At 43.9% G+C, this 15,413-nt stretch overlaps 1 protein-coding gene across 6 annotated transcripts in view; it reads left to right on the top strand.

Moving 5' to 3' along the window:
• Positions 1–15,413, top strand: part of SCYL1 (SCY1 like pseudokinase 1) — a 1,795,032-nt gene that overhangs the window by 598,111 nt on the left and 1,181,508 nt on the right. For all 6 annotated transcript variants that reach the window (XM_085625549.1, XM_085625547.1, XM_085625546.1 and 3 more), the window contains exon 9: positions 9,210–9,323. In XM_085625549.1, the coding sequence (XP_085481675.1) occupies positions 9,210–9,323 (114 nt within the window). The remainder of the gene's footprint in view (positions 1–9,209; positions 9,324–15,413) is intronic.

The following is a 15,413-nucleotide window of genomic DNA, read 5'->3' as shown; positions in this document are numbered from 1 at the left end:
ATCATGAGCGGCCTGAGGCGGTTAAAATAATGCACTGTGAGCAGCAAAGTGATGTTGACAAAGAGATATAGTAGCTTGGGCAGAATGATCATCTTGGCCACAGCTATGCGGCCGGCCAAGGAACGGGGGAGACTCCTCCACCTTTTTACTCTGTCTTCAATCCAGGCCACGGTTTTACCATAGTTGGCCGTCCACAGTTCCTGCAGGTCATTACTGAACCATACGCCCAGGTAGCGAACCGGTCCAGACGCCCAGGTAGTCAGTCACGAAAGCCTTAGTTCCAGATGTGAGCGGGAGGATCACGGATTTGCTCCGATTAATGTTCACAACCGAGAGTCCCCCATACCGCACAACCTCCCGTGTCATAGGCAACACCTTTTCTTCAGGGTTCACCATGTACAGAGTTATATCGTCCGCATACATCGACACGGTTAAGGCCCTGGTGGTGAAACCAATCCCTATTGGCTCCGAGATCAATCCATTGACCCTCAACATCGCAGTTGGTTGTGTATAAAGAAGCTGGTCTTGCTGAATAAATTGCGTATTTATGCCTAGGCTTCTGAGAAGTGGGAATAAAAATCCCCACTCCAACTAATCGAACGCCTTAGTGGCGTCTAGGAGCGCCGCTATTGCGGAGACATGTGGGGCGCGACAGTACAACAGCCCAAATAGCGTACGCAGATTGTGAGGTCGAGCGACCCGAGACAAAGCCGGATTGATCCGGCCTGACTATTAATGGTAGCAATGGTTGAAGCCTTGTGTGCAGTAATTTTGCGTAAATCTTGGCATCTAGATTGATTAGTGAGAGTGGGCGATATGAGTTACTCTATTGGGTGTCTTTGTCTGGTTTTAAAAGGGTAATTATAATAGCCTCACGCATCGACTGGGCAGGATCCCCTCCTGCAAGGTCTCCTGGTATAGCCAATTGATGAAGTTGATGAAAAACAACTAGGTGGTCAGATGGCAACTTGGTTTCGCCATCTGACCCCATTGCAGGATCTTTGGCCTCTAAATTAATTTAACTATGTGTTGTTTTTGTAGTCCTTAATGTTTGTGAGCATTCACTAATAGGCTAGATATCCATAAATCCCTTTCCATGCACTTGATATGCTATACATTTCTACTGTGAAATGTATTATTATAAAAATCCCTTTTCTAGGTGCCCTTGGACATACTGAGCCATTCAGATTTGACTTAGTCATGTAACTTACGTATGACACTGAAAAATTGCATTTATCCATTAGATTATGAATGTATTCAATCACAAATGAGAATTATTGAGTAAGTCCACACAAGGATGGTAACATATGTCCAAGTCCCCACAATGATGGTTCTGTGCGTGTGATTAAATAACATATTTTCAGAATTGAACCCGGATCCTGTATTAGGATCTTTTAAAAAACATTTTTCTGTTATTGGTATATTTTTAATACATTGGAACGGGTTAGTCCCCACAAGGCAAGTGTCCACACATAGTCCCCACAAGGATGGTAACGTGTGTGTGTGTGTGTGTGTGTGCGCACTCGCGCCTAGAGTCTGCAGCAGAAAGCACATTATCAGTCTGATTGTTAGTTTGGACCCAGCCATATGCAAATCAGCCTTGACCCTGATCCTCATGGGAACAGTACAGCCCAAATTGGCAAGCCATATCCTCCCTGAACAAGCAATCCAGGACCACTCCCATCACCTTTTGTGTGTTTCATGATTGTCAGTATAGTCAGCCAAGGGCTGATTTACAACACTCACTGTGAAAGGAAGAGAAATGCCTGCATCAGTCAGAGAAATGAAGGTTGGGACTTCAACAGGTACATCCAATTTAGTAACAGCACCCTCCATATAGTTTTATATCTCAATACCTAGTCTCGACTGCGTCACAAATCTTTCTTTCAATGTAATCCTTGTTGCGGCGGACCATGTTTCATTCCGAAGTGAAGAGTCCAAGGTGATGTCTATCCGCTGCATTTCCAGTTCAGAGCAATATTGCCCCTCCGTGCAGGGCTGTGCACAGTACCAGTGGTGAGGACCGAAGCGATTCCAAGGATAAACCGCTTTCTACCAGTGCGATTTACTTGGCTATTGCACCCACAACCCACTCCAAAGAGGAACCTAGGGCTTGAGAATGAAATTAGACTTGACAAAGCTGCAAATTTTACGCTTACCCCGGACTACAAGAGACGTTTGTGTTGTCTCTGCTACCACCTGTTGGTTGTGCGCTAAGAAAGCGATTGTGTTGCCCATTTTACCCTAAAGTTGGTCCAAAAGGGTTGACATCAGCAAGATAAAGTGTTTTATGGTTATCCCAATTCAGATCATACCCCCACTAACTTTCAGCTGAATCGTTATGTCGAGGCCTATTTACAGATTAATGCGTTTCAAGATGTTCTAAAGTCGAAACATTGGTGAGTGTTTGAGCCACGTTATAAAACAAATCCAGAAAAGTATTTAATTCTAGGTCAGAGGTCGGAATGGAACAGCATGCCTCCATCACTCTATTTGCAATGTGCATGCAATGTGAACCTTTTACCTAAATGGGACATGGGTCATAGTGCCACAATGTGAATGCCATATAGGAGAATGTATGTAATGGTCTGGGGACTCCTGGGACTACAAAAAACACAGAGCATCTGTGCATCCCCTGGCAGCTCTTTTGTGCATTTGAAATTTAGACTTTGGCTTCACAAAGTCACTTGAGCTTGTGCATCAGGACCTTGGTGAGTACATACTAAAAAAGTGTTGGGGGCCAAACCGTGGCCCCAACATGTGCTAGCACTGTCTGGTTTTCCTTGTGTATCATATTATTAACTTTTCTGTGAATTCAAGTACTATTCTACTTGAAGTTCTAGCAATGGCTGGACATTGAGGTTATTGAATTTAGCATACTATATCTACCACCATCTGGAGAAACCCTTGAGTTTGCTACCCCAGGCGACAAGTGCCCAAATGACATAACAGCTATATAATGCTAATGTGTTGGTGGTCCTGGAACTCCAGTGATAAATGAATACCTGAAAGAAATAGAAAATGCTGTGTTATTATATAAATATCATGCAAAATAATTCAGCACTGTAAATGATGGGGAATAATTCACAGTTAGGCCTCTTTTCTGTGAAATAAAAGCTTTGCAACCACCGGCAAACATTAAGTATGAAGACTGAAACATGTAAGGTATAGAGAATACATACCAGGTAGCTTTTGCTGACTCTGGATATCTAGTGACATCATAAATAATGGGGTGAAAGACCTAGTGGTTTGTGAATCGCATCAAAACTGCTAGGTGGTAATACTGGATCATACTACACATGGTGCTCATTATGTATTTTTTTTATATTACGTGTTTATTTTGCGTTAGTTGAAAAAAAGTTGTTTTTTAAAAGGTGCATCCAACAATGGGCACTGACTTAGGTTAGAATGTTTAGATTTGGTCACCTTTCTTGAATACATAGCTGATAAAACAACGAGCAGTAATGAGGGGTCAGTGAATTTATGATATTCCGCTGCAACAGGTTTCAACATATACTTGGGGATTTACCTTATTGCCACATAATTTGCAAAAATTCCAGATTTCATAAAATTAGATTTTTGCTCTGTTAAAAATATTACTGCCAGAGAGTATGCTGCATAATTTGCATTTTGTGCTGCATAATTGAGATGACCTTAATGCATAGTTTGGTCCCCCATGCCACATAAACCTATTAGACCTGACCGTGTTAAAACTCTGCAGAGTGGTTTGGGTGCTGTTCCTATGCTAATGAAGTCTGTATTTCATAGCTGACCATGAAATATTTTCCATATTTCATAGTCCCCTGTGATATATGGATTTTATACCCCTGCATATTATATATATATATAGATATATTAGCAAGTTGCCCCGTTTAATTCTAAACAGTAGGGGAATAATAATAATGTATTCACATATGAAATTTGTGTTTTGAGATTGCGGTTTTGATCCTGAAATTATGTGTATTTTACAGGCATAATATGGATTAATTTAAACCACGAGAACACATGTTTATTTATTTATGCATTTTGACATGTTGACTTTTCCTACAGCGTTATCCCCAAGCTGTTTTCTATGTCCATTGTTATGACGTCATTTGATTTGGTATGCACTTGCACTTTAAAAGGTCAGGCTTCTGACAGCAGCGTCATGTGATCAAGGCCTCCTGTAGGCCGAAACGCGTCATGGCGGCTGTGTAAAGTTCTTGTCCGAATAAAGACTTTCAGCACTTACTTTGGGTCCGTGTTCGTCTCTGCGCTTTGATGGTGCGCGTTGGAGGAGGCGATTCCTGGTGATATACACATTTTCTCCGATCATCTTCCACGGAGTGTCACGGACCCCTTCTTCGAATTTGGGCCGAGCGAAAGGAAGTATCCTTCTGGGTTCCCGGAAGTTCGAGAAGCTCCGGCTTGGAGCAGACGCGAGAGCCCCCGGTCAGCCGACAACCACACCTACCGCAAGCCCGAGGTCAGCCTGCTTAGAGTGCACGCGGCTGTGAAAACTGCTGAGGTAGGCGAATCGGCACAAGTTACCGGTGAAGAAGTGTGCATACCCACCCCTGTGAATTTTGCCATTCGGCGTAGTTCTATCTGTTGTGGGTTCATTGTAACGGATTATATTTAAGATCTTGTAACAATGGCCGCCGGCGCTGCAAGAAGCCGCGAGGAAGCGGCATCAGCTATGTTTGATGATTCGCCAGTGTTAGTATCGGAACCATCATGTTCTCAGGAGATTCCCAGGGCGGGAAACGCTGATTTGAAAGATCTTTTTAAAAAACTGGAGAAAGCGATGCGTGTAGAGACCTCCAAATGGTGGGAGCATCGGTCCCTGTCACGCTATCTGGAAGTGGGGCGCATACCGCGTGGTACGCATCATGCTGGCACCCAGTTATGAAAACCCGGACCCTCAAATGTTGGTCGAATGGGCTGAATGCAACTTACAATCATCGGCTAACTTAATGAAAATCCTGGTCAGATATGCTGATAGTGACCGTTTGAAAATACAATCTACAATTGACGAGTTAAATGAGCAAATAAGCAAACTTGGTCCCTCTGACACCGAAAAAAAGCTTCGTGAGGAAATGTTGGTTCGGCTGTCCAGGGAGGAGGAGTCAATCAGGAAACGGAAGGCTTTTAAGTTTCAAAGGGATAAGATCGATTATCAGAACGGGCAAATATTCACGTTTGCACGAAAATTCGCTACCCTTAAACAAAAAGCAGGCCAGACGGCTGCAGGTGCAGCAACCAACAAGACTGGGGGCCATTCCTCATCCTCCATTTCCGATTTAAGTTCGGTCCCGGGCAGTGAATCTGAGAATGAACTAACTTCCGCGATCAAAGACCTGGGGTTTACAAGGCTCACCCCGGCACAGGAGGTCGACTGCCTAAGACAGGACAGGCGCCAAACGTTAAGACCTCGCGCACCAAATGTGAGAGGAACAGAAGGAATAACATCAAGCGAAGGGAACGCAGGCAACAGCACAGGATCAAGCAGCGGTCAAAGGGCACAGGGCAGTAAGAGGGGCCAGAAGCGATGGACTCGCAAACGCTAAACACGTCAATTGAACCCCATGCAGTAATTAATCTCACAAACATGAAATTGAGTGTCAATGAGGAGAAGACTCCGGCCCTTGGACTCTCTTTTTGTCCAGCTGACGATTTTAACTATGCACAAACTCGCATAGATACATATAAATTTGTGCGTAAGCTCAAACTTAGGAAGTTCTTTGAGCTGAACAAAGATAAGATGAGAGCCAAACAGGGACAAACTTTGACTGGAGCTTTAGGTTCACCTGTGGGGACCGTGGGTGATTTTAATCTCCTCAGAGATCTCCAATTACTGCACGAAGAGGGCCACACAGGCGATTCCATCCTCAGCGAGGTTGCTCCCATCACCAACACACCAGGCACAACTTCCTTCAAACCTAAGTCCACCTTCAGTCCTGTCATGGTTCACGACAACATTGAGGTCTACAATGAAATGGTAACCGGCCAGTTAAAAACCTTGTACAAAACCGTCAAGAATACCCGGCGAAATCAACTGCATTGGAATCAGGGCTATGGAAATCTGATGAAAAAAATCCAAGGTGATGACAATGTAATTGTCCGTCAATCGGACAAGGGAGGCAACGTTGTTTTATGGCCCAGACAAATGTATGTGGAGGAAGCCCTGCTCCACCTGAATGACAGGTCATGCTACAAAAGGAGTGAATGGAAAGTAGTAAAAGCAGCGTGGGGTGATTTCTTTAACAAACTACTGGCATGGAAAAGTGCAGGTCTCTTGAGTTCAGATGAATTCAAATTCTTGAAAGTAAACCACCCGGTGATGTCAGTCTTCTACATTATCCCCAAGATACATAAAAACCTAGCCAAACCCCCAGGGAGGCCAATCATTTCGGCCAGGGGCAGTATCTTGGAGAAGACATCATTGTATATAGACTTCTTTCTACAAAAACATGTGAGGGGTCTCTCTTCCTACATACAGGACACCAATGACTTTTTGAGGAGGATAAAGGGTATGGAGTGGCATGAAGATTACTGGCTAATCACTCTTGACGTTGTTGCGTTGTACACGAGTATTCAGCATCAGGATGGGATTAAGGCAGTGGAATACTTTTTAAGAACAGAACCCATGTACATGATGGACCATTGTAAGATGATTCTAGCTATGATTAACATCTGCCTTAACAATAACTTTTTTCTATTCCAGAACACAGTGTTCCAACAATTAAGAGGCGTGGCGATGGGGGCTTGCTTCTCCCCAAGCTACGCGTGTTTACACATGGGCATGTGGGAGGAGCAAGTCCTCCGCAATGATTACAGCGATGTCATGGCAAACGACATCATTGCCTGGCATCGCTATATTGATGATCTTTTTGTCATCTGGAGGGGATCAAAGACAGCAGCCTCTGACTTTATCCAGGCCATCAATACCAATCAGTTGAACTTACAATTTACAGCTGAGTTAAGCCAGGAACATGTGAATTTTCTGGATGTTGAGGTTTTTGTTTTGGAGGGCAAGCTTCAAACCAAATTGTTCCGAAAAGTGACCGCAGGGAACACCGTACTGTATGCTTTTAGTCACCACCCTAGTCATCTTATACGCAGTATTCCCTATGGGGAGATGCTGCGTATAAGGCGCATCTGCAGTACGGACCTACATTGTTGGGAAGCACAGGAGCAGAGTAAGCTCAGATTTCTGGCAAGGGGCTATGCCCCGGCCATTATTGATAAGGCCATTTCTCGCACCAGATCTCTGGCTAGAGATCAGATTTTGAGTCCTTCTAAGGTTGACCCCTCCTCTGCAGTCTTTCCTAGCCTTCTATCTGCACAGAATGATGTACCAAGACTGATTCTTACCTTTAGTCGCCAGCATTCTAACTTGCGTAGAATTTTCAAAAAGAACTGGTCCCTGATTCGACAGGACCCGGTTATTGGCAATGACATGTCTAATTCCCCCGCCATAACCTTTCGCAAGGCCCGCTCAATGAGCGATATGCTGGTCAAAAGCAGTCCGGAATTGAGCAGCAATACCAGTAATTGGCTACAGGCCAGCAAGGGGTTCATTAAATGTTCCTCTTGTAAGGCCTGTGCTCTTGGTAAGAGTACAACATCTTATATCTCTCCCTTCTCCAGTACCCCCTGTAAGATCAACAGGAAACTTACATGCAAGACAGACTTTGCAGTCTATGTGCTGGAGTGTACCTGTGGCCTGCAATATGTTGGGAGCACCAAGTTGCAGGCACACAAGCGTATACTCCAGCACATGAGAGCTATCACCAATCAAGATGCATCTTATCCGGTGGCTAGGCACTTCAGTGACAAGCATAACAGCAGCCTGGAACATCGGTGCTACTTTGTCATAGATGCAGTGCCTCCACTTAGGCGGGGTGGTAATAGGGAAGCCTCCCTTAGAAGGCTAGAGACCAGATACATTTTGGAGCTAGACTCCAAGGTCCCCAATGGATTGAACTCTAGCGAGGACTTCTTCACTTGGCTCTGAATGTCCTTATGTGCTGCATGTTCTTTTCTGATCAGTTTATGAATTTTCCTGTCATTTATTAACTAGACAGTGGGGCATAGGTTTCTCCTAAAATTAGAAAGAATAGAAAAAATAGAATGAATGAACTATTATGATGTAACCGATAACTACACAGGATGGATTGTCTTCTTTTTCACTGTATAGTTCATTTTTATGTTTTTGCTTCCTCTTTTACATATTATTTACACACTTTTGCACGAATTCTTAACATGGATTCCCTTGTTACATGACTTGAGGTACAGTGGACGTTACAATGTTTGGATAACCTTGAGGATCAGTCAGGTTAACCTGGGGGCACGATGCGGGTTATTTGGCACTGGATTTAACCAGATATATTAGCAAGTTGCCCCGTTTAATTCTAAACAGTAGGGGAATAATAATGTATTCACATATGAAATTTGTGTTTTGAGATTGCGGTTTTGATCCTGAAATTATGTGTATTTTACAGGCATAATATGGATTAATTTAAACCACGAGAACACGTGTTTATTTATTTATGCATTTTGACATGTTGACTTTTCCTACAGCGTTATCCCCAAGATGTTTTCTATGTCCATTGTTATGACGTCATTTGATTTGGTATGCACTTGCACTTTAAAAGGTCAGGCTTCTGACAGCAGCGTCATGTGATCAAGGCCTCCTGTAGGCCGAAACGCGTCATGGCGGCTGTGTAAAGTTTTTGTCCGAATAAAGACTTTCAGCACTTACTTTGGGTCCGTGTTCGTCTCTGCGCTTTGATGGTGCGCGTTGGAGGAGGCGATTCCTGGTGAGATATATATATATATATATATATATATATATATATATATATATATATATACACATATACACAAAAGGACCAAGGTTTCTGGAGTCTGTTTGGCCCGTAGACAGGTGGCGAGTTTCGTCGGGCAGGTCTGCCGACATGTAATAATCCACACAAGCGTCTTCCTCAAAGAAGGACTCGCACTCAGAAAGTAGACCACAAACCTACACGATTAAATTTGTGGTCTACTTTCTGAGTGCGAGTCCTTCTTTGAGGAAGACGCTTGTGTGGATATATATATATATATATATATATAACCTCTGATGTTTCTAGTTTAACAATCCTGTTTTGACTGCTCTGATTTAACCCTGGTTGCCTCTTTCAATTATCATATCTGAATGCCCCGTTTCGTCTTTATCTTTTCAGATGGAAAACTTCATCCAGTATCTGAATGAGACCACAATCAACTCCCAGATCTTTCCTCATGTGGTTCACGGGTTCCTGGACACCAACCCAGCTATCCGCGAGCAGACTGTAAAGGTGAGTTTTACATTCTAGCTTTACTGCAAAAAAACATGCTGCCCAGTACCAGTGAACAAATCGGTTTCCTATTTCACATGCTTAAACTAGAGATATCAAAGGTAAAAGGAGCCATTTTGTCCATATACCTTCTTTGGCATCCCAAGTAACCTTTTACATTTAGGTTATATGTTACTATGTTATTGTAGGCCCCTGGAATTCTGCAACACTAGTGGGACCAAATTTTGTTGCAAGATTGGCTTAGGTATGTGGTAAAGGTAAAGCACATGGTACACCCAGGAAAGGCAAAATATGTGGCACATTCTGTGCATAATTGTCTAACTTTTTATGTGTTAACACGTACAGATAAGCCATTAATCCAAATAATCTGGAAAAGGAATAGGTTGCTTAAGAAAGGAAATTATACGCATTCGGAGGAACCTCCACAAAATGATATCCATCCACAATTTAACATTTTGTCTGGCATATTACAACAGAACCACCATTTTATTTCCTCTGTTATTCTACTTCAGCGGACTAGATGCTAAGAATATATGTTGAGGCTAGTTCTTGATAGCCCGAGGGAAACGGTGACTCCTTAAAGTAGCTCCAATGCCACCCTGCACAGAAGAATGTATGTGAAAGATATCAATCACCTCCTTAAGAGGATGCCAGTTAGGATCTAAATCACACAAAGGGTAAATCTTGATGCCCTTGGTTGAAGATGAAGATTTATAATGAAGAGCTTAGCAAGGCATCTAACTCCTCCTGTCATCAAGAAGTTGAAAACCGCTTCATCTAGAAGTAGAATCTAGTAGAAGTTCTAACTGCTAAAACCAAAAATCAGGGATAAAGTAGTGGCAAGTTGGCCAAAAATGCAAACAAAAGTAAGAAAACCATCCATTGTGATGCATTTTTCATTTGAAACTGCCTCCTTTAATGATTTCACCTTTAATTTACATCTTGGGAAAAGGCTCTACTTCATTTTGGCTTGGGAAACTCTGATAACATCCTACGGATAGTCCACCATCTTGGGAAGGGCAGCTTATAAAGCTTGTCTTCACTCTTTAATGAAAATCAAGGCATTTGTTTGATACTTCGAAGAAGAAGCAAAAGTTTGACCTCCTTTGCCCAGTACTGAATAACAGAGTCCCATTGCTGCCACTCATACATAGTGCTCTAGATAGCTTGCAGGAACACTTCTCTGGGTGATTGCGAACTTTGAGACACCGAAGTGGTCCAGGCAGCTTGCACGATCAGTAACACAGTGATTGTTTAATCTAGCCACATGCTGCCCTGAAGCATACTGAAGTTTCATTCCTCTCATGAACATGTGTAGTCTCTGTTAAATTCTCAGAACAGATATGAAAACTTCTTGGTGTAAAATTGTTTGGGTTACACTCCGCAAACAATAAACCTAAATGTGCACACTTGTTTGAATAACAGGTGTGATTCTCTTTTTTTTCTGTGAGTTCCAGGTCTGTTTTAAAACGTATATTCAATTTCAGGTTAACCATTTTTATTAAACCTCCTTCCTTTAACAAATAACTGATCTCAATCCCTGAGACCCTGCTTCGGCGCCGCCTCTGGTGATCGCTCTTCCTGCACCCCGGACCCTAAATGGCGGCTGAATAGGCATTGAGGAGAAGACTCCTACTGAAACAGCTTTGGAGACACCTGAAGAAGCTGCACGATTAACCTTGGGACCCTGTGAATGCATAGGGGAAAGATAAAAATGGGGACCGGCAGAATGAAACACCGGGGGAGAATCCCTTGCTTGAGCCCAGGATGGCTGCCACAGTGGTCCTTTACCACGTTGTGCTACTACTCTTGGACAAAATTGGACATCCACCAGACCTCGAGCATATCCACCAGACCTCGAGCATATCCCCCATCCAGCTCACCCATCAGAGCATGGAATCTGTGAACTTGCCACTGACCGTTGAGACCTAGCAGTTTGGCTGATGCCCGGTGGAGCTACCTTGCTAGCTATAGAGGAGATGGGCTGTGGACTTTCCCCTCGGCCATCACCTACCCAGTCGGACTTACGGCAGACTTTCCTTTGTCTCTCCGCCGTATCTCCCTCCTACCCTTTTACCTTACTGCCCTACCATTCTATGCTCCATTTATCTTGTCTTCTATGCTCTTTTAAGGTTTTTTTGCAACAAATGTAACTTGTAACTGATGTAACATTGTGGAACCTCATATAAAGCGCTTTGATACCTCTGGGTCTAGCCAGCGCTATATAAAACTCATCAAATAAAAATCTGCTCCTACGTTAAGGGGATCAGCGGGCAAAACACAATTTTCTGTTGGCTCTAGATATAATTTGGAAAAATGATCTTCCGAAGTGTGTTGGAATATGTGGAAATTATCTTCCACAACAAAGCTTCTTGTCCATTTCGCTATTAGGTGCCAGAATTCTTTACTATTTTTCATGTGCGCTGCGACTAATAGGTCTTGCCATAGACCTATATGCCAGTTCCTCTTTTGTACGTTTTTATAGGCCTTCCTTCTCATGACTATAAGGTCTCTCTGGCCGGTCTTAACTTCTCCTATCAGTGCCTGCCACGCTAGTTGCAGTTCTTATTGAACCACTCATTTGTTTTATTCCTAATCTGTAGTCTGTTTATGTTACTGATAGGGCTTTAAATGTATCCAGATTAGCTTGCTCTTCCACGTTATTAATATCTGCAGTCTTAAGCAAGTCGCTGACTATGGTGTAAATCTGTGCCAGAGTTTCTGCATTATGCTGTCTTTTTTGGCCATTTGATCCTCTTCCTATCATTGCTAGTGACAATACAATTGCGGGTTTTGATTGAGTTAGAGGTTGGAGTGAACAGGAAGGATCTTTTATTTCTAGAGAGAGAGCATTGTGGTCGCTATCGTCTCTATCACCTGCGTGTCCACTAGACTTGTTCATAAATGGACGTCAATCAGGAAATAGCCTATCCTGGTTTTAATATTTGCTCTATTGTATGTATGATATAGTCTACAATCAGAGGAGGAGCGACCATTCATAGCCCTCAACCCATGTTTATAGGTGAGCGATGCTACTTGAAGAGCTACTTTCACATTCTTCACCGGTTTCCCATGACTCAGTGAAGGAATCCCTAGTTCAAAATCTTCCTCGTCTGTGATACCTTTAGTTACTTCCAGAGGCTCGAATGTTCTATTTAAGTCCCCGGCTATCATTAAATGATGGTGCACCCTATCTGCCTCAAGGAATTTGTCTAGATTTACTATAGTTGGGGAGTCTCTGTGTTGAGAGGTGAACCTGTTATAGACATTTACCAATAAGATGGACTTTTTGGTGCTGGTGTCCTTAATAATAACGGCCTGTAAATTGGGACTATCTACTTCCATTTTTTTAAATATGAATCCCCTTCTTAATTTTGGTCCAGATTATTAACCAGCCTGCTGGACGACCTTTCCTTGACGGAGTGGCTTCTATGCTGTGGTTTGTGAAACCCACTCTATGCATTTTATTCACCCAGGTCTCTTGCAATAGGCAAATATCATGGCTATCTATTAGCCTTCCCCAGTCTTCGCAGACAACCTTGGACCTAAGCCCTGCAAGGTTCCAAGATGTTCCCTTACCTGGGTAAGTGTTAATCGAGTAGTTGCCTGTAATTGTGTAGGTATTTGAATTGGAGACTGACCCCCCTCAACGTTAATAGCATGAACCCTCAGTATAACTTTGGGTATCTGTTGGCAATTACCTTCTTGCAATGTAGTTGACAAAGCGCTGTGAGAGAACAATCCCAGTGCCTGTCAAGTCGATTTGTTTGTTGGAACTGGTTGGGAATTCATGTTAGCAATGTTATCTGGTTGGCTCACCTGTATCCGGTTAATAAGGGAAGGTGGATTTGGGGGCGAGAACTTAAACTGGATCTGCGTGTTGTTCGGGGGCAGTGAGCGGTGCTCCAAGTTAACTAACCCCTTTACTAGATCGCTGGAACCATATCCAGTATAAAGTGGTCTGAGTCTTTGTTGGTTGGGCAATGTTCCACTCTTAATAAATCTGATCTTATAGTTGAGCGACACTGCCTCACCTGTCTTATCTAGTGGATGGCTTTATTAACCAAGGCATCCCTAGATTCACCTGAGGCATTTGTCAATTTGGGTATGTTTATCATAAACACCCTGGTGCTAGCCTCATTGGGGATTCTAATGTTCTCATTCTGACTCCCATGCCCTCTAGATCTTCACTCTGGTTCACTGTGACCCAACCTCCCTTGACACGAAGTTTGACTATGTTCCCTCAGTGTATCTTTCATATGTAGGCTGGATCTCCCACCATTGAAGGCTTCCTGTGTTCCTCCCAATAAACTTCCCATGGACTTACATATCTACCACTCAAATTAGTATCATATTTCTCTTTACTAATTCACCACTAATCCTTTATGGGTTCCGGAGTAGCGTGCTACCCGCCGAAAAAGCTCTTTGAAGCCTCATCAGGGGTAGTAAGCGCTATATAAATGCTATTACAATACAATACAATATAATGGCATTTTCTGCATAGTGTTAATCCCTCATGAGATTGGCCAAAAAAGTGTGTCTCATTGCTATCAAGCAAACAGCCTTATTAATCAAGGAGCTCCGAGAACTGCTTTGAGCATCTTGAATGTGTTCCCTACTATTCTCTTCCAAGCCTTCCCAGTATTGTTTTGCTTAATCAGTTGGCTGTCCTAATGATGTATAGGACCCCCCACCGCCACCACCACCAAATCAGATATTGTTTTGTACTTTCTCTCACCATCAATAGGTTATACATTTCATCCATCCTGGTCTGTGCAGAATTTGTCTTGCTCTGTGCACATTTTCTATTGAAATCTCGCTCAGTAATTAGGATTCTGAAGCAAAATGTACTATTTCCTGAGGGATTGTTTTATAAAAGCTTCCTGTCCATGATTGGGTGCATAGAGTGAGGCGATTGAGTTACCCCTCAATTTGGCATTGAAGACCACTCATCTCTTCCGGCAATGTTGCTGCTCCACTGCTGACTCATTAACAGCTCTCCACCATCCAACACCACCTCACTCCACTGAAGCACTCCAAGATGTAAGTGAGGATGCCACATCTATCCAAGCCAGGGCCGGGTGGGAGCTCCCATTTTAGGAAGATGCAGTTTTCTATTCTTGGGAGCACACTCATTGTATGCTAGTGGGAAAAAAACGAATGAAGATGCAGTATGTATACCTACGTGAGTCAGTAGAGTAATACCTGAAGCTAAAATACATGTTGGGGAAAACATATGTATTTGGAGGGTGTGATCTGCCGCAGCAAGATGGCGGATGCCTGATAGCGCTGCTACTAAGGGGGGGGGGGGGGGGGGCATGAAATCTGGCATCATCCAGGTGGCATCGACAGGATAATGCCCTGGCCCTGTACTGCAAGTGATGACTGGATACCAGGGCAGCTCGTGGCACCATTAGTGAACGCTGTGGGAGTCTGCGGTGGCAATCAGCGGTGTTGCGGCCTCCCGATTCCCACCTGGATCACATTGCATGGACCCTGAAGAGGAAAAACTGCAGGAGCTCTGGGTGGGGTGTGGGTCGCCTCCTCTGCCTGTGGGACGAGCAGGGAGAATCACACCAGATGCTCTAGGCCTGAACTGCAGTACCGGCTGGGGCCACACATGTAGCGGGAGGTGAGTCCTTTTCCCCCTACCGCCCATCCCTACAGGAGTGCTGACCTATCCTTGGGGGGCTCTAGAAGGGGTTACAGACTGGTGGAGTCCTTGGAAGAAACCCCACACTCAGTGAGCACTGTGTGGATGGGCTTGGACCCCAGCACAAGGCCTATAGGAGCTCCCTCCACCATGCTGTACCAACCCAGCACCTTTGGAGCAGAGACGGTAACCGGACATACTGGGTATGCCCGCCCGGAGAGTGGCACAGTCATTTTTTAGGTGAGACTGCTCATGCCCCCCCCCAGGGTAGAAGGACTGCTCTTGGGGTCTGTGTATGAGGCTAGTCCTAGGGGCTATTATCGTACCAGTGCTGATGGTGTGGAGGACATCCTGACTCAATTGCACCATCTGAGGCCAACGACTCCTCTACTACTGGACTGTGCATGCCTACCTGCCAATTCAGGGGAACAGTGGGT

This window comes from Triturus cristatus, chromosome 9 (assembly GCF_964204655.1).
Source record: "Triturus cristatus chromosome 9, aTriCri1.1, whole genome shotgun sequence".
Taxonomy (NCBI): domain Eukaryota; kingdom Metazoa; phylum Chordata; class Amphibia; order Caudata; family Salamandridae; genus Triturus; species Triturus cristatus.
This window is presented reverse-complemented; position numbering and strand designations above follow the sequence as displayed.